General features: G+C 38.6%; 1 protein-coding gene across 2 annotated transcripts in view; it reads right to left on the bottom strand.

Moving 5' to 3' along the window:
* Nucleotides 1-2962: 2962 nt before the first annotated feature.
* The window catches only part of PTH2R (parathyroid hormone 2 receptor), a 105638-nt gene continuing 88057 nt past the window's right edge, over nt 2963-20543 (bottom strand). The window contains exons 10-13 of one of the 2 annotated variants that reach the window (XM_065880209.1): nt 9537-9631; nt 6552-6690; nt 4462-4503; nt 2963-3358 (exon numbers count right to left, since the gene is read on the bottom strand). In XM_065880209.1, coding sequence (XP_065736281.1) covers nt 2963-3358; nt 4462-4503; nt 6552-6690; nt 9537-9631 — 672 coding nt within the window. The remainder of the gene's footprint in view (nt 3359-4461; nt 4504-6551; nt 6691-9536; nt 9632-20543) is intronic. The other variant, XM_065880210.1, reaches the window with a different exon arrangement.

The raw sequence follows: 20543 nt of genomic DNA, 5'->3' as shown, positions 1-20543 counted from the left end.
TAGAGTAATGAAAACAAAAATAAACAAATGGGACCTAATTAAACTTAAAAGCTTTTGCACAGCAAAGGACACTATAAACAAAATTAAAAGACAACCTGTGGAATGGAAGAAAATATTTGCAAGTGATACAATCAACAAGGGACTAATTTCCAAAATATACAAACAGCTCATACAGCTCAATATCAAAAAGAAAAAAAAACCCAATCAAAAAATGGGCAGAAGACCTAAATAGACAGTTCTCCAAAGAAGACATACAGGTGGCCAAAAGGCACAGGAAAAGATGCTCAGTGTCACTAATTATTACAGAAATGCATTCAAACTGCAATGCAGTATCACGTCACACCAGTCAGAATGGCCAACATTAAAAAGTCTACAAATAATAAATGCTGGAGAGGGTGTGGAGAAAAGGGAACCCTGCTACACTATTGGTGGGAATGTAAATTGGTGCAGCCACTATGGAAAACAGTATGGAGTTTCCTTAAAAAACTAAAAATAGAGTTACCATATGATCCAGCAATCCCACTCCTGGACATATATCTGGAGAAAACTCTTAACTCGAAAAGATACATGCACCCCAATGTTCATTGCAGCACTATTTACAATAGCAAAGACATGGAAGCAACTTAAATGTCCATCAACAGATGAATGGATAAAGAAAATGTCATATATATATATATGTGTGTGTGTGTGTGTATGTGTGTGTGTGTATACACACACACACAATGGAACATTACTCAGCCATAAAAAATGAATGAAATAATGCCATTTGCAGCAACATAGATGGTCCTAGAGATTATCATACTAAGTGAAGTAAAAGTCAGAGAAAGACAAATATCTTATGGTATTGCTTATATGTGGAATCTAAAACAAAAATGAGACAAATGAACTTATCTACAAAACGGAAATAGACTCACAGACATAGAAAGCAAACTTATGGTTACCAAAGGGGAAAGTGGTGGAGGGATAAATTAGGAATTTGGGATTAACAGATACAGGCTACTACATATAAAATAGATAAACAACAAGGACCTACTGTATAACACAGGGAGCTATATTCAATATCTTGCAATGATCTATAATGGAAAAGAATCTGAAAATATATATACACATATATATGTATATGTATAACTGAATCACTCTGCTGCATACCTGAAACATTGTAAATCAACCACACTTTAGTAAAAGAATAAAAATTACAAAAATAGAGTACTAGTTGAATGGCAATCCTTGGTAAGTACTCAATATTTTACTTGATAAAATCAATGCACAGGTATAACTTACAGTCCTAGCTGTCTAATTGGATGCAAACATTATCAAAACCTGTGCATTCAATATAGCATTGAATCAAATGAATTAAGTTTGCACAATGGCACCTTCGTAAACAGGATGGGAAGGAAATGACCTCTGTCTGTCACAGGGGAGGAAGGAAAGAATGAACATGGGAGAAAAGTGCAATATTTTTCAAGAGGGCATGTAGACATCAGAGTACCTTTTTCATCATAACACTATTTGCATATTTAAACCATTCAGCAAAGTAAGATGGATCGGCTTGACCTGTGTCATTTCACCTAAAAACACATTACTCTGTGATGTTTTCATTTCCTATGTGTATTTGGCTCTCCCATTAGAGTGGAAACTTCATGAGGGTCAGAGGCTAGACCATACTACAATAAGAGTTCCTAAAGCATTCTCTACCCAGAAGGAATTCATTTATTTTTTTGTGAATGGGCAATATATACATTGGCAACAGTATGCATATGGCTAAGAACATGGGACTTAAAGTCAGATCTGTGTCTGAAACCGTGTTCTCTCAATCACTAGCTGTGTGACTTTGGGCAAGTCATTCCACCTCTGTGAGTCATGCTGTTATCTGTAAAAAGGGGGACGGTGATAAGACTTACTCCATAACTTTGTGGTGAGGACTAAATAACGTAATGCTTGTAAAAACCTAGCAGGATGCTGGGTACCTAACATGCACTCAGTAAATGTTTCAATACTGCAATACACTGAAATTTCAAGCTCAGTGAAGTTCTGGGGCTACATGCTGATCTCTGTAGATGTGGAGAAGAGACATTTGGTTGATTCCCAAAAACAAAGGTAGGTGCTAAGAGAACATTTAAAAAAGTGACCCAAAATATATTTTTAAAACAAACTTTTAATTTATCCCACATGCCATCTGGAATAGAGTAACAGAACAAAGAAAAAAAATATAGAAGCAGTGTGACTATCACTATAAATGATTACAAACAAAATCAGCTTGCAGATACAAGCTCACTGACTAAGAAAACCTTGTGACATGTCAAGGTTTACAAAAGAGTGAAGACTTGAGATTTGGCTGGTCACAGAGGGGACATTCAAAAAGAGGAATACGTGCAATATTCTTTTTTGAGTAATTTTCCTTATTCCTAGAAACAAGTTTCTCACACAGTTACTATTTTAACAAAGTCCAGCCAGCTTATCTTCCAGTGTGTACTTGTTCCGAGATCTTTAATCTTTCAAAGTATTTTCAGATCCTAATTGCTCCGATGAACAGGCTAAATGAATGCAATGATAGAGGTCCCTTAAAGTGAGAAAGAGAATACTAATTTGTTAAAAAGAAAATAACACATACTAAATGATCTCTATCATATTTCGAGTGATATTTATGAGAGAAAACTAGAGTCGAGCAACTGAAACGTTTGTTCTACCCAAAAGTAGCAGAAAAATGAACAATCACAGAGCAAGTACTACAGGTACTACACATCAATTCAGAAGAGAATGTGATGCCAAAATAAGGTAATTATTCCACTGACACTTCTCCTTTTGTGGCTTTAGTATTTACAGGAGCCAATTCATAGAGCCTAAAAAGGCTGTGAACACTTGAATCCTGACTGTTCAGCTCTGGGGCTCAAGCAGAGGGACGCTAGCCAAGCTCCTCTGCCACAGCCAGATGGATCAGCTCCTATAAGACACAAATGTTGATTCACAGCGCATCTTCGGTTTCTCCTTTGCTTCCTTCAGGGTCTGGGTTAAATTCTAATGGCGTGGATGACTCCTCCATTGGAATCGCATCTCCCTGCTTCCTGTCACTTTCCTTGGTCTCTGCATGTATCAAGTGTGGCAAGCAGTCCTGCTCCGAGTTACTCCAGACGTAGCCGGGTAAAGTCACGTGGTTGTCGGGCTGCCGGCTGGCCGTCTCGGCCGCTTTGCGGGAGATGAGCACCATGCGCGTGCTGGCCGCCACCTGCGACTGGCTGCTGGTGCTGGGCGTCACGGTAGTGAGCACGGAGCCGTATCTGTGGCCGCCGCATGGGGGCGTCCTTTTCCAGTCCACAGAGAGATTCCACCGACTCCACATCTTCTTCACCTCAGACTGAACCTAAACCGCAAGGACCATATTGTGCATCAGAAACCATCAGAGATCCTGGAACCTTGTTAGATGGATGTCTGCCTGATTTCAATGATAGTAATAATCACTAAGGTTCCACTGTGCGCCAGGGACTTTATATATACAGTTGACCCTTGAAGAACACAGGGCTTAGGGGTGTCCGCATGCCCCTGAAAATCCCCTATGACTTCACAATTGGCCTTCTATATCTGGGGTTCTGCATTGGTGGATTCAACCAACCCCAGATGGTGCAGGACTGTAGTATGTATTGAAATGCAGCCAATACATATATCTGACTCATGGGAGAGGAAAAGAGGACATGGGGTTGGAGGAGAAAATGGGATAAATAGTGCCAGCTAAGGCTGTGGACGGGCATGGAAGGTACTCAGCTGGAAATGTAACTGTAACACCATCGCTTCTGCATGGGCATACGAAGGAGGGAAATTGAGAAAAGGATTGGATGGTGAAAAGTGGGTGCTGCAAGGGCATTCATTGTAGGGTGGGGCTCTTGTTTCCATTCTTGCTGCTGAAGATTCAATTCTGCTATTGCAACTTTCCAGAAGGGAGCTTTTTGAAAGTTCCATTGGAAGCAGTGGAAACCTGGTAAGCTGATGTCATCTAAAAGATAGGTACCATTCTTTCTCTCCAGCCAACTCCTAAATGAACTGAAATTGTCCCATCACCATCTTGTAGTTTAAAAAATGTCAAAATGTTCTAATGGATTATTCCCAGGGAAAGTTATATTTGAGTTTCTTATAGAACTTGAAATAAAATATAAGTTGAAGCATTGACTGGAATATGAAGTTCACGGTCCTTCCAAGTATCAATCTGCATTCCAGTTAAGTTGGGTTTTTGATATCAAGGGTTGCAACTGAATTGACATTGAAAAGTGCTGGAAGAGGAAGACCTTGGCTTATTTACATGAATTCTTCCTTTCTCAAAATAATTTATGATTAAAATATCTCCCTTCTCTGTGTCCACTTTGTCCTGTAACCCCTGAGGATTCTAAAGAGATTCCGGTCACATTGCGATGGCCATTTACGAGCTTACTCGGAGCTAGACCTGCAGGAGGTATGGGGTTCCTTCAAACTTACCTCTCCATTGCAGTAGCAGTAGATGATAGACACAAAGAAACCCTGGAGGAGAAAATAGAATGTTTTAATTAATTAATTTTAATTATGAAGATCACAGCACTAAAGTGTCTTGTGCCACAATGCGTAAGTTGAAAAACTGGGTTCTTTTTTAATGATTCCTCCAGAAAATTATGCAAATTATCTCTCCTAATATTTCGAAATCCTTAAATATACATGAAATTTGTCTGAGATCTTTCCTTGGTATGAACTGAACCAAATAACTAAATAAAACACGCCAAGATACATGAAGAACTGGTTTTTGTTACATTCGTTTCATGGGTTGCCACCCCAGGACCACAGAACATCCCCCAGTCAGTAAGTGAAATTTTTACACTGTGAATGCTGGAAACTACAGACATAGGGTCTTATAAGGTGAAAACACACAGAAACTTTTTTTTCACTCGTTCAAAAATATTTATTGAGTTTATACAGTGTGAAATGCTCAGCATGACAGGGATAAACAACTTAATCAAGACAGACAAAGTCCCTGTTCTCTTAGGGCTTACATCCTAGTAGGAAATACAGATGGATAAAATATAAACAAATAGGGGCTTCCCTGGTGGCGCAGTGGTTGGGAGTCTGCCTGCTAATGCAGGGCACATGGGTTCGAGCCCTGGTCTGGGAGGATCTCACATGCCGCAGAGCAACTAGGCCTGTGAGCCACAACTACTGAGGCTGCGCGTCTGGAGCCTGTGCTCCGCAACAAGAGAGGCCGTGATAGTGAGAGGCCCGCGCACCGCGATGAAGAGTGGCCCCCGCTTGCCACAACTAGAGAAAGCCCTCGCACAGAAACGAAGACCCAGCACAGTAAAAATAAATGAATTAATTAAAATATAAACAAATAGCCACAGGAGAAAAATGTAAGATGATAAGATAAAGGCCATGCAGGCAAAGCAAGTGGTATTGAAAAAGAAGATGGAGAAGATCTATCAAAGGGAGAACTCAATGAAGACCTCCCTGAGGGGGAGACATTTAAGCTGGTTTGAGTGAGAAGAAGAAGCCAGGCCATGTGAATATTAGAGGGAAGAGCATTCCAGGCAAAGGAAACAGCAAGTACAAACCCCTGAGGCAGAAACGAACTCGAGGTACAGAAATTGTGGAAGAGCTAGTGTGGCTCAAACTTAGTGGGCATCAGGGAGCATGGTGTGAGGTGAGGTCACAGCTGGGCAGGCTCCCCGCCAGGCAGGGCTGTGCACACCAGGAAACTGCATTTGGATTTTATTCTGACTGCAATGAGAAGCCTCTGGATAAGTTCAGCAGTTCAGTGACATTATCAGATTTATTTGTTTATTTTTATTTTATTTTTTTCCAGTATGCGGGCCTCTCACTGTTGTGGCCTCTCCCGTTGCGGAGCACAGGCTCCGGACGCGCAGGCTCAGCGGCCATGGCTCACGGGCCCAGCCGCTCCGCGGCACGTGGGATCTTCCCGGACCGGGGCACGAACCCGCGTCCCCTGCATCGGCAGGCGGACTCTCAAGCACTGCGCCACCAGGGAAGCCCTATCAGATTTATTTTTAAGATTCTTCAGACTATTGTATGGAGACTAGATTGAAGGCAGGAGGTGGCAGCAAAGGAGTAGCAGGAAGAAGAGTTAGGAGGCGCCTGTAGCCTCCACGTGAGGGAAATGGTATCATGCTTTCAAATGAGATCAAATATAAGGAAGCAACCTCTTCCTCTTACTTGTCTCCCTTTCTCTTTTTTCCTCTCCCCTGCCTATCCCTTCTTTTGCTTTCATTGACTTTCCATACACACACACACACACACACACACACGCACACGCACACGCACACACACACATTCCTGCTCTGTAGGTGTCACATATTTTACAACAATGTGCTTTCTTGTCTCATAGCCCAAGCTTGTCTGTGAGAAACAGCTCCTGCTGTGGTCAGAGGTTAACCTGACTGACCGCTGCAGGATAGAAATGCGCAGGTGCCAGAAAATAGCCCCTTTCCTGGCCCTTGGGAGACAGGTGCGTGAACGCCAGAGGGAGGGGCAGAGGAAGGAAAAAAGCAAAATACAGGAATCAAATTACTAGTAGCACACTCTACCTGAAAGGAGTTGAAAAAGAGCTCACAGTGCATCCGGATCTCCCACCCAAGCCCAGCAAAGGAGTGGGGCAGGCACACGAACACGATGTAATGCACTCCAAAGACCAGCACCAGCACCAGTGTTGATTTGGCGAGTTTCCTGGAAGAGAATGGCAAGCCTTTTAATTAGTCAATGTAGAGTGCCTTTCCATAGAGACAGCTTGCTGGAAAACATAAAGCTTATTTAGCAGAGCTACCAGGGGCTGACGTTCCCCCATCTCTCTGGATCCACTGCTTCTGCTAGTTTTTTTTCCCCTCCCTCTTCTTCCTGTCACTTCTATACTAAATCAGGTAGTTTATTCTCACTTCCCATGATTACTATCCCCTAAGTCTCTTTAATGTCATTTCCACTCTTCTTGCTTAAAGGATACTATTTTCATAAAATTGTAAAATGCCTTTTTTTTTTCTCTGTCCTAAGTCTTCTTTAACTTCTATGTTTGAGACTTAAAGAGGTTCCACCTCCATCCTCAATAACTGTCTTTACTTTCACAGGCAGCATTTTGGCTTGTTCTGTTCATTTTAGAACCAACTACTCCCTGGTCTCTTCATACACTTGGATCTTCATTTATCATTTCATATTTTCTTATGAGCTACATGTGGTCAATACCTCTTGCCTTCCCTAAATATTCTCTGTCAAATATTCTGTCTCAAATTATCTATAGTTGTAGGTTTGTTTGTTTGTTTACAAACTAAGCAATGTGACTTTATTTCCTTTAACTGCTTCTTCATACACATTTTCTTGTGTATTTAGAGGAATCCCAGTTTCCAATATAATGGATTGACTTTAACATGGCCCCTAATGATTCCCAACCTTCTGGTATTTACATCCTTGTTAATCCTCTCTGCTTGAGTGTGGGCAGGACTTGGGACTTACTTCTAACCAATCAGTTATGGCCAAGATGGTGGGATGCCACTTCTGTGACTATGTTGTCCGAGAGTGTAACATACATTTTAGTAGCAGACTCTCTCCCTTGTTTGATTCAGTGAAGCAAGTTGTGAGCTGCTCTACTGAGAGGCCCATGTGGCAAGGAGAGGTGGCATCTGACCAACCCAGCAAGAACATAAATCCTGTCAACAATCACGTGAGCTTAAGAGTGGATTTTTTCCCCAGTCCAACCAACTGACATCCCAATTATATCCTTGTAAAGAGACCCAGAAGCTGAGGACCCAGCTAAGTCACGCCCAGATTTCTGACAAGCAGAAACCATGAAATAGCCAGTGTGTTGTTTTAAAGCCACTAAGTTTGTGGTAATTCATTTTGCAGCAATAAAGAGCTACTCTATGACCCAAGCACATCATTTTCTAGTTAGGTTTTGTTTTTTTGCATTTTTTTATCCAAGAAACAGCCAAATCAGGTTTCTTCTTTATTTCTCAAATATCCCTCTTTTTCTAAGAATCATTAATGCCCCAGTAATCTCAAATGATTATAACCTTCTTCCTTTCCTCACTAGTCTTTCTTTCAGTTTCTTTCTTCCTTTCTCCCTCCCTCCCTCTCCCTCTTTCTCTTTTTCTTTCTTTCTTTCTTTCCTTTTCTTTCCTTCTCTCTCTCTCTCTTTCTTTCTTTCTTTCCCTACTTACTTATTATTTTTTTTTTTTTTTTGCAAATAAGCTGTCTATTCTGTCTCGGTTTTAAGATAATCCACTCTTTGTTCTCTCCAGCGTTTCTCAAATCTCCTCAGCAACTTTCTACTGAAAGTATAATTTCACATCATTCAGAAATTCTAGAAATTAGTAGCTTTTATTCAGAACTATAGAAATAAGTAGCTTTTATTCAGAATGAGAGAAATAAGTAGCCTTGATTCAGAACTAGAGAAATAATTAGCTTTCAAACACCACTGCACTTTTTCATTTTATGAAGAATGAAAGGCTACTTACATTTTCCATTTTTTATCCTCCTTTGACCTTTGTCTTCACCAATGGAATGAGACATGAGACAAGCTATTCTAGTATAGCACAGACCCTTCACTGTAAACGTAGGCATGATTTTAATACTACCACTTGCAGCATATTGAAAATGACTGGAGCTAGCAGCTGATGGTTTGTTCATATTGTGCATCCTATTCTAGACTTCAGTCCATCTGTATCTGTACTCTTTTCTCCCTGACAGCAAATGCTGCCTACACGGTGCACGGGAATGATTCCACAAAGGACTTAGAGAACGTCTGTGAGAGAAGATCGAAATGTTGACTATGATTTCTTCCTTTCTGTGTCTGCGATAGCATTTCATGACAATGTGAGGCAGAAAGAAATAGATTCTTGTTTGGGGATTACAAAAACTAATCCACATGCACCTGACTAGTGGTGCATATGTTCAGGTAGATAGAAGCCACTTGATTCAGTGGTGCATATGTTCAGGTAGATAGAAGCAAAATGATTCAGAACTTCCAAAATGATCATCGGGAGAAATGGACACATTCTTAAGATAGTTTGATAATGATTATAAATACTTAATTTGTCCTTTTCTTCAGCAAAGACTGAATAACAGACCTCCTTCAATCAGTACATTTGAAAGTTCTTAAAAAGCAATATTTGGGAGGTACCAATTTGATGGGAAGATTGGAAACAATATAGCAAATACACTTTCTTGATTTTTTTTCAGTTATGACATTATTTTAAGAAGGCAAGTGAAATTGTCTGCCAAGATCATCAACAAGAGATTACATAGTCACATAGGTTACACAGTTAATGGTAAAATCCCCGCTGCTAAGAACAGATTTTTTAAAATATACTTAGAATTTAAGCATATTGGGAAGGTTTGTTGTTATTTATATTTTCCTAAAATATATATATACTTTTCTGATAAATAACACAAGCACAATAAAACCAAACGAAAATACACATTCACAATTTAGTCTCTTACAGACATTTCAGATCAACTGATATCTGTCCTTTACTCTAAATAGTAACCAAAATATTTCCTCTGATGGATGTCTGTCCTGGAATTACCTGTATTGTTTCCTTGTGTCATGCCCAACCGCATTCGTCTCCCAAATTTTGGTAGCCAGAACTCTAACGGTATTCAGAAACAGAATAAAGTTCAGCTGAAAGAGAAGATAATATTACAAAGAATTATTAAGTTAGTCTTCAAGTTGTTTGTAAAAATTTACATAAATTGCACCTCTTTGTATTCAAAGACTGAACATTACCCATTCTGTAAATGTGAATGAGGAAATCTGAGGTAAGATATTGGAAAGATAGGGATTCTTGATTTGCCTTCATGAAAACACAGAGATAAAAGTTCAACAGCACTAGAAACAAGAAATACCAGAGGATAATCTGCCAGAATCCATGGGGAATTTCCAAACCAAAGTTCAGATGAAGTTCTGTGGCAGACTTGCTGGATAAAGGATAATAGTTATTATACAAATGTAATTGACAGCCCTTTTTGAAATGAATTCCCAGCTTCTGTATCTATTTTAAGGAGAAGAATAATAGGGTTGCTTTGGGGATGATGTCTCTTTTACGATGTATGAAAAGCACTGGGTGAAGTATACAAGGTTAAAAAAAAAAAGCCAGGTAAGATGCTGTATAAGAAAAAGTCTCAGTGTAGGCAATTAAATTGAGGTGTGGGCACCACCAGACAATCACGTTCTGGCTTTAAAAAGAGGGAGGGAGGGCTTCCCTGGTGGCGCAGTGGTTGAGAGTCCGCCTGCCGATGCAGGGAACACGGGTTCGTGCCCCGGTGCGGGAAGATCCCACGTGCCGCGGAGCGACTAGGTCCGTAAGCCATGGCCGCTGAGCCTGCGCATCCGAAACCTGTGCTCCGCAACGGGAGAGGCCACAACAGTGAGAGGCCGTACCGCAAACAAAAAAATAAAATAAAAAAAAGGGGGGGGGAGGGAAAGTATTGGTGGGATAAGACATTTTATGTCCAAGGGCCTCAAGGATCAGTGAAGAGGTCCAAAATGAAGAGGAAGAAAAGATCTCCAGGTCAGGGGTGATAAGGAGGTAGAAGCCCGAACCCCTTGGGTCCCTTAATTCAGGGAGATGTCTACAGTCCAGGAAGCGCTAGTATTTAGGAATAATGGAATTGTGGATTGCCAAGAGTGGGTTTCTGTTAATGCCAGAGCAACAGCTAGAAGAGAGGACCCATCAACTCTGCATTCCTGGGGATAAATTATCCTGCAGAGTCTCCAATCACTTCTGGAATTTGGAGAATTTTGGTATTGGGTGATTCATGTGCCCCACGACCCAAACTAGTTGATTATCTGCATCAGCCCTTAATTCCAACCACCTTCTTGGCCATCCTACCACTGACTACCCCATGGGCAACTCTCACCAATTTCACAGCCTCCTACAAGAACTGGGGTCTGGCTTTTCAATAAGTGGTGCTGGGAAAACTGGACAGTTACATGCAAAAGAATGAAATTAGAACACTCCCTAACACCATACACAAAAATAAACCCAAAATGGATGAAAGACCTAAATGGAAGGCCAGACACTAAAAAACTCTTAGAGGAAAACATAGGAAGAACACTCTATGACATAAATCACAGCAAGATCCTTTTTGACCCACCTCCTAGAGAAATGGAAATAAAAACCAAAATAAACAAATGGGACCTAATGAAACATAAAAGCTTTTGCACAGCAAAGGAAACCATAAACAAGATGAAAAAACTATCCTCAGAATCAGATAAAATATTTGCAAACGAAGCAACTGACAAAGGATTAACCTCCAAAATATACAAGTAGCTCATGCAGCTCAATATCAGAAAAACAAACAACCCAATCCAAAAATGGGCAGAAGACCTAAACAGACATTTCTCCAAAGAAGATATACAGATTGCCAATGAACACATGAAAGAATGCTCAACATCACTAATCATTAGAGAAATGCAAATCAAAACTACAGTGACGTATCACCTCACACTGGTCAGAATAACCATCATCAAAAAAATCTACAAACAATAAATGCTGGAAAGGGTGTGGAGAAAAGGGAACTCTCTTGCACTGTTGGTGGGAATGTAAATTGATACAGCCATTATGGAGAACAGTATGGAGGTTCCTTAAAAAACTAAAAATAGAACTACCATATGACCCAGCAATCCCACTATTGGGCATATACCCTGAGAAAACCATAATTCAAAAAGAGTCATGTACCACAATGTTCATTGCAGCACTATTTACAATAGCCAGGACATGGAAGCAACCTACGTGTCCATCGACAGATGAATGGATAAAGGAGATGTGGCACATGTATACAATGGAATATAACTCAGCCATAAAAAGAAACGAAATTGAGTTATTTGTAGTGAGGTGGATGGACCTAGAAACTGTCATAAAGAGTGAAGTAAGTCAGAAAGAGAAACACAAATACTGTATGCTAACACATATATGTGGAATCTAAAAAAAAGAAAAGAAAATGGTTCTGACGAACATAGGGGCAGGACAGGAATAAAGACACAGATGTAGAGAATGGACTTGAGGACACGGGACGGGGAAGGGTAAGCTGGGATGAAGTGAGAGAGTGACAGTGACATATATACACTACCAGATGTAAAACAGATAGCTAGTGGGAAGCAGCTGCATAGCACAGGGAGATCAGCTCGGTGCTTTGTAACCACCTAGAGGGGTAGATAGGGAGGGTGGGAGGGAGACGCAAGAGGGAGGGGATATGGGGATATATGTATATATATATCTGATTCAGTTTGTTATAGCAGAAACTAACACAACAATATAAAGCAATTATACTCCAATAAAGACTAAAAAAAAAACAAAAAAAAAAAGAACTGGGCGCTGGGTCTTGATCCCCATACCCTAGAGGAAGGACAGAGCTGTGCTGTGAAATTGTGGAAGAAGGATGTTTTCAGGCTAATAAGAGCTACTAGTTATTGAACACTGCCTAGTTTAAATGCTCACATAAATATGATACAGGGATTTTTATTATGCCCATTTATTATGAATGAAGAAACTCTAGCTCAAAGAGATTAACTGATTTGACCTAGACTACCCAGCTATCAGCTGGAATTTGAACCAGGCCTATGTGAGTCTGTATTGTGAATTCTTAACCACTACCTTTATTTTTTAATTAAATTTAACTTTTTATTTATTGAGGTAACATTGGTTTATAACATTATATGTTTCATGTGTACAACATTTAGACTTCTGTATATACTACAGCATGCTCACTACAAAAAGGTAGTTTCTATCCATCCCCTTTACCCATTTCGTCCTCCCCACACCTTTCCCTTCTGGTAAACACTACTGTGTTCTCTGCATCTAGGTGTTTGTTTTTATTTGGTTTGTTCATTTATTTTGTTTTGGGGGGATATTGTTTTCGCTTTTATATTCCACATGTAAGTGAAATCATACAATATTTGTCTTTCTGATTTACTTCAGTTAGCATAATACCCTCAAGGTCCATCAATGTTGTCACAAATGGCAAGATTTCTTCTTTTTATGGCTGAGTAGTATTTCATTGTGTCTGAATAGACAGATAGATAGATACAGATATAGATATATAGATACAGATATAGATACGGATATCATACCTTCTATACCTATTTGATGGGCACTTAGGTTATCTCCATATCTTGGCTATTGTAAAAAGTGCTGTGATGAGGCACTTAGGTTATCTCCATATCTTGGCTATTGTAAAAAGTGCTGTGATGAATATAGGGGTATATATACTTCGAATTAGTGTCTTTGTATTCTTCATGTAAATACCTAGAAGTGGAATAGCTAGGTCATATGGTAGTTCTGTTCTTAATTTTCTGAGGAATCTCTATATTGTTTTCCATAGTAGCTACACCAATTCACATTCCCACCAACAATATGTAGAGTTCTCTTTTCTCCACATCCTCTCCAACACTCGTTATTTCTCATTTTTCTTGATAATAGCCATTCCAATGGGCATGGAATGATATCTCATTGTGGTTTTAATTTGCATTTACCAAATAATTAGTGATATTCAACATCTTTTAGTGTGCTCGTTTGCTCTGTATGTCTATTCAGCTCCTCTACCCAAGTTTTGTTGTTGAGTTGTGCAAGTTCTTTATATATTTTGGATATTAATCCCATTATTGGGTACATGATTTGCAAATATCTTCTCCCATTTGGTAGGTTGTCTTTTTTATTGTTGATAGTTTCCTTTGCTATACAGAAGCTTTATAGTTTGCTGTAGTCCCATTTGTTTATTTTTGCTTTTGTTTCCCTTGCCTGAGGACACATATTCAGAAAGATATTGCTAAGACCAATGCCAAAGAGTATATTGCATATATTTTCTTCTAGGAGTTTGTGGTTTCAGGTCTTACATTTAAGTCTAATCCATTTCGAGTTGATTTTTGTGTGTTGTGTGAGATAGTGGTCCACTTTCATTCTTTTGCATGTGGCTGTTCAGTTTTCCCAACACCATTTATTGAAAAGACCATCCTTTTCCATTGTATATTCTTTGCCCCTTTGTTTTAAATTAATTGTCCATATATGTGTGGTTTTATTGCTGGTCTCTCAATTCTGTTCCATTTATCTGTGTGACTCTTTTTCTGACAATACCATGCTGTTTTGATTACTATAGCTTTGTAATACAGTTTGAAATCAGGGAGTGTGACATAACCAGCTTTGTTCTTTTCTCTTGGGATTTCTTTGGCTATTCAGGGATCTTTTGTGGCTCTATACAAATATTTGGATTTTTATATTCTAGTTCTTTGAACAATGTCCTTGGGATTTTGATGGGTATTGCACTGAATATGTATATTGCTTTAGGTAATGTAGACATTTTAACAATGTTACTTCTTCCAATCCATGAGCATAGAACATCTTTCCATTTCTTTGCATAGCCTTCAGTTTCTTTCAGGTTGTCTTATAGTTTTCAGTGTACATGTTTTTCACCTCCTTGGTTAAATTTATTCCTAGGTATTTTATTCTTTTTGTTGCAATTGTAAATGGGATTGTTTTCTTAATTTCTCTTTCTACTAGTCCATTGTTAGTGTATAGAAATGCAACAGATTTTTGTGTGTTGATTTGTATCCTGCAACTGTACTGAATTTGTTTATTAGTTCTAACAGGGTTTTTTGTGGAATCTTCAGGGGTTTTTATATATAAAATCATGTCATCTGCAAGTAGCATCAGTTTGACTTCTTCCTTTTTAATTTGGATGCCTTTTATTTCTTTTTCTTGCCTAATTCCTCTGACTAGGACTTCCAATACTATGTTGAATAAAAGTGGTAAGAGTGAGCATCCTTGTCTTGCTCCTGATCTTAGATAGCTTCCAGTTCTTCCCTGTTGAATGTGTTAGCTGGGATTATGATGTTGTCATATATGGTCTTTATTATGTTGAGGTATGCTCCTTTTATACTCATTTTATTGAGAATTTTTATCATAAATGGGTGTTGAATCTTATCAGTTGCTTTTTCTGCATCTACTGAGATGATCATATGATTTTTATCTTTTATTTTGTTAATGTGGTGTATCATGATTGATTTGCAGCCATTGAATCATCCTTGAATCCCTGGAATAAATCTCACTTGATTATAAGATATGATAATCTTAATGTACTATTGTATTCAGCTTGCTAATACTTTGTTGAGGATTTTTGCATCTATGTTCATCAAAGATATTGGCGTGTAAGTTTTGTTTTTGTGTGTTGTCCTTGGTGTCAGGGTAATGTTGTCCTCATAAAATGAGTTAGAAAGCATTCTCTCCTCTTCAATATTTTGGAAGAGCTTGAGAGGATAGGTAATAAATCTTCTGAGTGTTTGCTAGATTTCACCTGTGAAACCATCTGGTTCTGGACTTTTGATTTGGGGGAGGTTTTGATTACTGTTTCAATCTCCTTAATAGTGATCAGTCTATTACAATTTTCCTATTTATTCATGATTCAGCCTTGAAAGGTTGTATAATTCTAAAAATTTGTCCATTTATTCTATATTGTCCGATTTGTTGGCATATACCTGTTCATAATATTCTATTTTAATCCTTTGCATTTCTGTGATATCCACTATTATTTCTTCTCTTTCATTTGTGATTTTATTTATCAGAGCCTTCTCTCTTTTTCTAAGTGAATCTAGCTAAAGATTTGTTAATTTTTTTTTAACATTTTCAAAGAAACAGCTCTTAGGTTCATTAATCTCTTCTGTTATCTTTTTAGTTTCTATTCATTTCTTTCCACTCTAATGTTTAGTATCTCCTTCCTTCTGCTGAATTTGGGCTTCATTTGTTTTTCTTTTCTAGTTCATTTAGGTGTAAAGTTAGATTGTTTATATGAGATTTTTCTTGTTTCTTGAGGTGGGCCTGTATTGCTATAAACGTCCCTCTTTGTACCTCTTTTGCTGCATCCCATGGATTTTGGCATGTTGTATTTTCACTTTCATTTGTCTTAAGGTATTTTTAAATTTCTACTTTGATTTCTTCTTTGACTCAATATTTGTTCAGTTGCATGTTGTTTAGTCTCCACATATTTATGATTTTTCCAGCTTTCTTCTTGTAGTTGATTTCTAGTTTCATCAGAAAAGATGCTGTTATTTTTTCAATCTTCTTAAATTTATTGAGACTGGTTTTGGGTCCCAACTTTTGGTCTGTCCTTGAAAATGTTCCATGTGCACTTGAAAAGAATGTGTATTCTGCTACATTTGGGTGGAATGTTCTGTATAAATCTATTAAGTCTACCTGGTCTAATGTTTTACAGCTGCTGTTTGCTTGTTAAGTTTCTGTCTGGATGATCTATCCCTTGATGTAAGTGGGGTGTTAAAGTCCCCAACTATCACTGTGTTGCTGTCAATTTTTTCCTTTTGGTCTGTTAATTTCTTTATATATTTTGGTGATCATATGTTAGGTGCATGTTGGTGTCATCCCCTTTATCGTTATATAATGTCCATCTTTGTCTCTTGTTACCTCTTTTGGCTGGAAATCTATTTTGTCTACTATGAGTATGGCTACATCACTTTTGCTTGGCTGCCATTTACTTGGAGTATCATCTTCCATCCCTTCACTAGAGTCTATGTTTGTCTTTAAAGCTGACATAAGTCCCCTGGAGACAGCATTTCATTGGGTCATGTTTTTTTAATCCATCCGGCCACTTTGTGTCTTTTGATTGGTGAATTGAATCCATTTTCATTTTGGGTGATTATTGATAAATGAGGACTTAGCACTGCCATTTTATCTTTTATTTTCTAGTTGCTCTATATCTCCATTATTTCTTTTTCCTTGTGTTTCTGACTGCCATTTTAGTTTGGTGGCTTTCTATGATATTTTCTCAGTTTCCTTTTTTTTATGTTTCATGTCTCTGCTCTAGATTTATGCTTTCTGGTTACCATAACGTTTGTTTAAAATTCTCACAGATAAAATTGTTCTTTTTCTGCCAATAGCATCTTATCTTCATTTGACTACATGACTTCTGTACTTTCCTCTTCCATTTTTATGTTTCTGTCATCTCAAATTATCCCTTTATATGTTGTGAGTTTGTGACCAACTTGAAATAGCTATAGTTGTTTTTACTGCTTTTTTCACCTTTAACCTCTGTGTTATTCTGATACAGAGTTGCAAGTTTCTGATTCTACTGATCACCTTACTCAAAGTTTTGCACACTTTTACCTTTTCGTTTAGGAAGAACAGCTCCTTTCAACATTTCTTATGAGGCAAATCTGATACGAATGCACTCCCTCAGCTTTTGTTTGTCTGAGAAATTTTATTTCTCCTTCATATCTAAATGATAACTTTGCCAGATTATTTCTGGCTGACAGTTTTTATCTTTCAATATTTTGAGTACATCATTCCACTCTCTCTTGGCTTGTAGAGTTTCTGCTGAGAAATCTGCTGATATCCTAACTGGGGTTCCTTTGTAGGTTGCCAGTCTTTTCCCCTGGCTCCCTTTAAAATTCTTTCTTTGTCATTTATTTTGACAGCTATAATATAATGTGTTGTGGAGAAGGTTTTTTCACATTGATGTAATTAGTTGTTCTCCCAGCTTCATGGACTTCTATATCCAGTTCCTTCCTCAGGTTTGGAAATTTTTCTGCTCTTATTTCTTTAAATAAACTTTCTCCTCCCTTCTTCCACTCTTCTCCTTCTGGTATACCCATTAACATAATGCTGCTCTTCCTAATAGAGTCAAATAGTTCTCAAAGAATGTCTTCTTTTTTTAAGATTTTAATTCTCTCTTCCTTCTATCCGTATCATTTCTAGATTCCTATCTTCAAGCTCACTAGTCTCTCTTCCATATCATCTGCTCTATTTCCAGTGCTTTCCTCATCTCATTTATCAAGTCCTTCAGGTCCAGAGTTTCGCTTTGGTTCTTTCTTAGAGTTTCAGTCTCTTTGGCAAAATATTCCTTCTGTTCATCAATTTTATTCCTGAGCTTATTGAACTGCCTTCCTATATTTTCCTTTAGTTCACCGAGTTTCTTTATGACAGCTATTTTGAATACTCTATCAGTAAGATTGCAATATTCTGTGGCTCTAAGTTTGGTTTTTGGAGAACTGTCACTTTCTTTTTGTGATACAGTGTTACCATCGTTCTTCATTGAGCTTGATGAGTTGTTCTTCTACCAGCATATTTGAAGTAGAGGACACCTTTCTTCTTTAGGTAAAGCTTTTAAAAAAAAAAAAAAAACTTGATTCAAAAGATTCAACAGATTAGTAACTAGAGGCCTCTCTTGTTTTCCAGTAGGGGTGATATAGCACAAGTTTTTGGTCACTTATCTGAGCTGCTTCTGGTTATATTTGAGCATCAGCATTTTCCACTCTCCACCACCTCTGTCAGAGGTGTCATCCATTGCCCTGGTTGTCGCTGCTTGTGCCTCTGGGGTCATTAATGCATTGCTGCTGCTGGCATCACTACCTGGGACATTGGGTTAGTGGGTACTTCTCCTATGTCCAGGGGCTCATGCTCCACTACCCCCCGGCAGGGTGGGGAGGGTAGGTAGCCAGGGTTCCAGGTGTCCTTACCATGTCCAGGGTTGTCAGGCTCATAGGCACTGCCACTGTGGATAGGGGCAGGCAGGGGGATCCAGAGTAATAGGCATCTCCATAACTGGAAGGACAAGGTCATAGGCCCACTGTCACTGTTGCCTGGATCTCTTTGGCCAGGGGCACCACTTTGGTTGGAGGGCTGGAGTCATATGTTCTGCTTCCCCTGATATTACCAGGTTCTCTGGGGCTGCAGGCTCAGTTACCATGGCTGAGGGTCCAGGATCATAGGTACCACCTCTGCTGTTCTGCCTGGTTCTGCCTCTTCCATGTGTTTCAGCCCACCCACCTTTAGATGTGTGGGATTCTCTGATGTCCTGCTGTGTTGAGCAAAGGCACCTTTGTTGAGTTATGGATGTTTTTACTGGTTGTAGACTGAAGGGGAAAGGCAAAGAGAGTGCCACACACTGCCATGATGCTGATGTCACTCTTAACCACTATCTTATACTTTCTTTTCAGGAGGATAAAAAGATTCAAAACATGAGAGTTGAGGATTTTCATTCATCCTCACCCACTACAACACCTGATTGATGTCCACATAATCTTTTTCAATAAGAAGGTGAGAAACTACTACTTGTCTATCACATGAGTGCTACTTTCTGAATGGCCAAACTTATTTCATGCTTCATTAATTCCTCTCTCCCTAAGACTATACTCCCTGGCAATACAAATGCAGCTGGGAGTGAAAATAGTGGGGAGTGAGGCTGTGTAACTACTGTGTGAAGGACCAAGTGCTAGGAGCTGAAGCTGGCAGCGCTGTGGAAGCAATGTTAGCTGGGTATTGTCATTTGCCATTCCTTATTTCTGGAAAAAATAAAGAATTACAAATGGCTTCAGATGGGCCAAACTGAAACTCCGTCCATATTAAAATGCCCATGACCAGGGACTCTGTACTCAAGTCAGTAGACCATACTAAGTAAATACCGCAAACTCCCAGAAACTTATTAAAGAAGACACACACCAATTAGTCCATTGGTTTTATAACTCAAAGGACAGCAAAGTGGATTATGGAAAGAATTAAGAAAAATAGAACTTGCTGCCTTAAAAGATACGTAAACAAAATACACACACACACACATGCACACACACATATTGATACACGCAGTAACAGCTGAATGAATTTCCAAAAAATTATTATAAATAATTTAGGAGAATATAGGTTAACTAGAAACTAAGTTATTTACTACTTACTTACTATTCTAAGTGTTTTAGGTGAATTGACGCTTAGTCTTCACAGCAGCTCTATGAGATAGGCATATTGCCCCCATTATACAAATGAGGAATCTGAGTCACAGCTTACACAAATTATGCATGATCACACAGCCTGCAAGCGGCAGAGCCCTAATTAGTCCCATGCAGCCTGGATGCATAGCATGGACTCTTAACCACTGCACCAAACTGCCCATAAAATAGAGTTGAGTTAATAGCAGATTGAGATGGAGACAGAAATTTTTTAAAGAGCAGGATGGGTTAAGAAAAGATTGTAAAGAATCTAACTTATAACCCAGTTTTAAAGTCAGTATTAGAAACCTAAACATTAGGTCTAACAGAGTAGGAAAGTGGATTTAGCAATTTAGAAGACACTCGAAGAATCTTCCCAAATGAAGGGATGAAGAACAAAGACTTCTGTGATGAGGGATAGATGCTTACATGGAGAGCATGGAATTCAGAGTCATTATGAAGATTATTTCTCTTTCTGAAGGAAGTGATAAATAGAACAAATCAATGAAGACATAAAAGAAAAAATCCTGCTCTAAAGAAAGATCCAAGTCTGCAGAAGGAAAAATGACTCTATATATGGGGAAATGGAATGAAAAAGAACAACACATTCTCGTGAGATTTTTTTAAAAATTTTAAATGAAATATCATTCAAAGAGAAAAAAATCATTTAGAGAGTCCTTGCATATCTCAAGTAATCTTCTTGGAGGAAAAATTTTAAAGCTGTTAATAAGCCAGTAGCACATAGAATAAATTTTATGCAAGAGTGGTTTTAATAAGCCAGTAGCACATCGAATAAATTTTATGCAAGTGTGGTTTTAAAATAATGCAAATA

This window comes from Phocoena phocoena, chromosome 7, assembly GCF_963924675.1.
Source record: "Phocoena phocoena chromosome 7, mPhoPho1.1, whole genome shotgun sequence".
Taxonomy (NCBI): Eukaryota; Metazoa; Chordata; class Mammalia; order Artiodactyla; family Phocoenidae; genus Phocoena; species Phocoena phocoena.
Note: the sequence above shows the minus strand (reverse complement) of the source record. Positions and strands in the feature narration are given on the sequence as shown.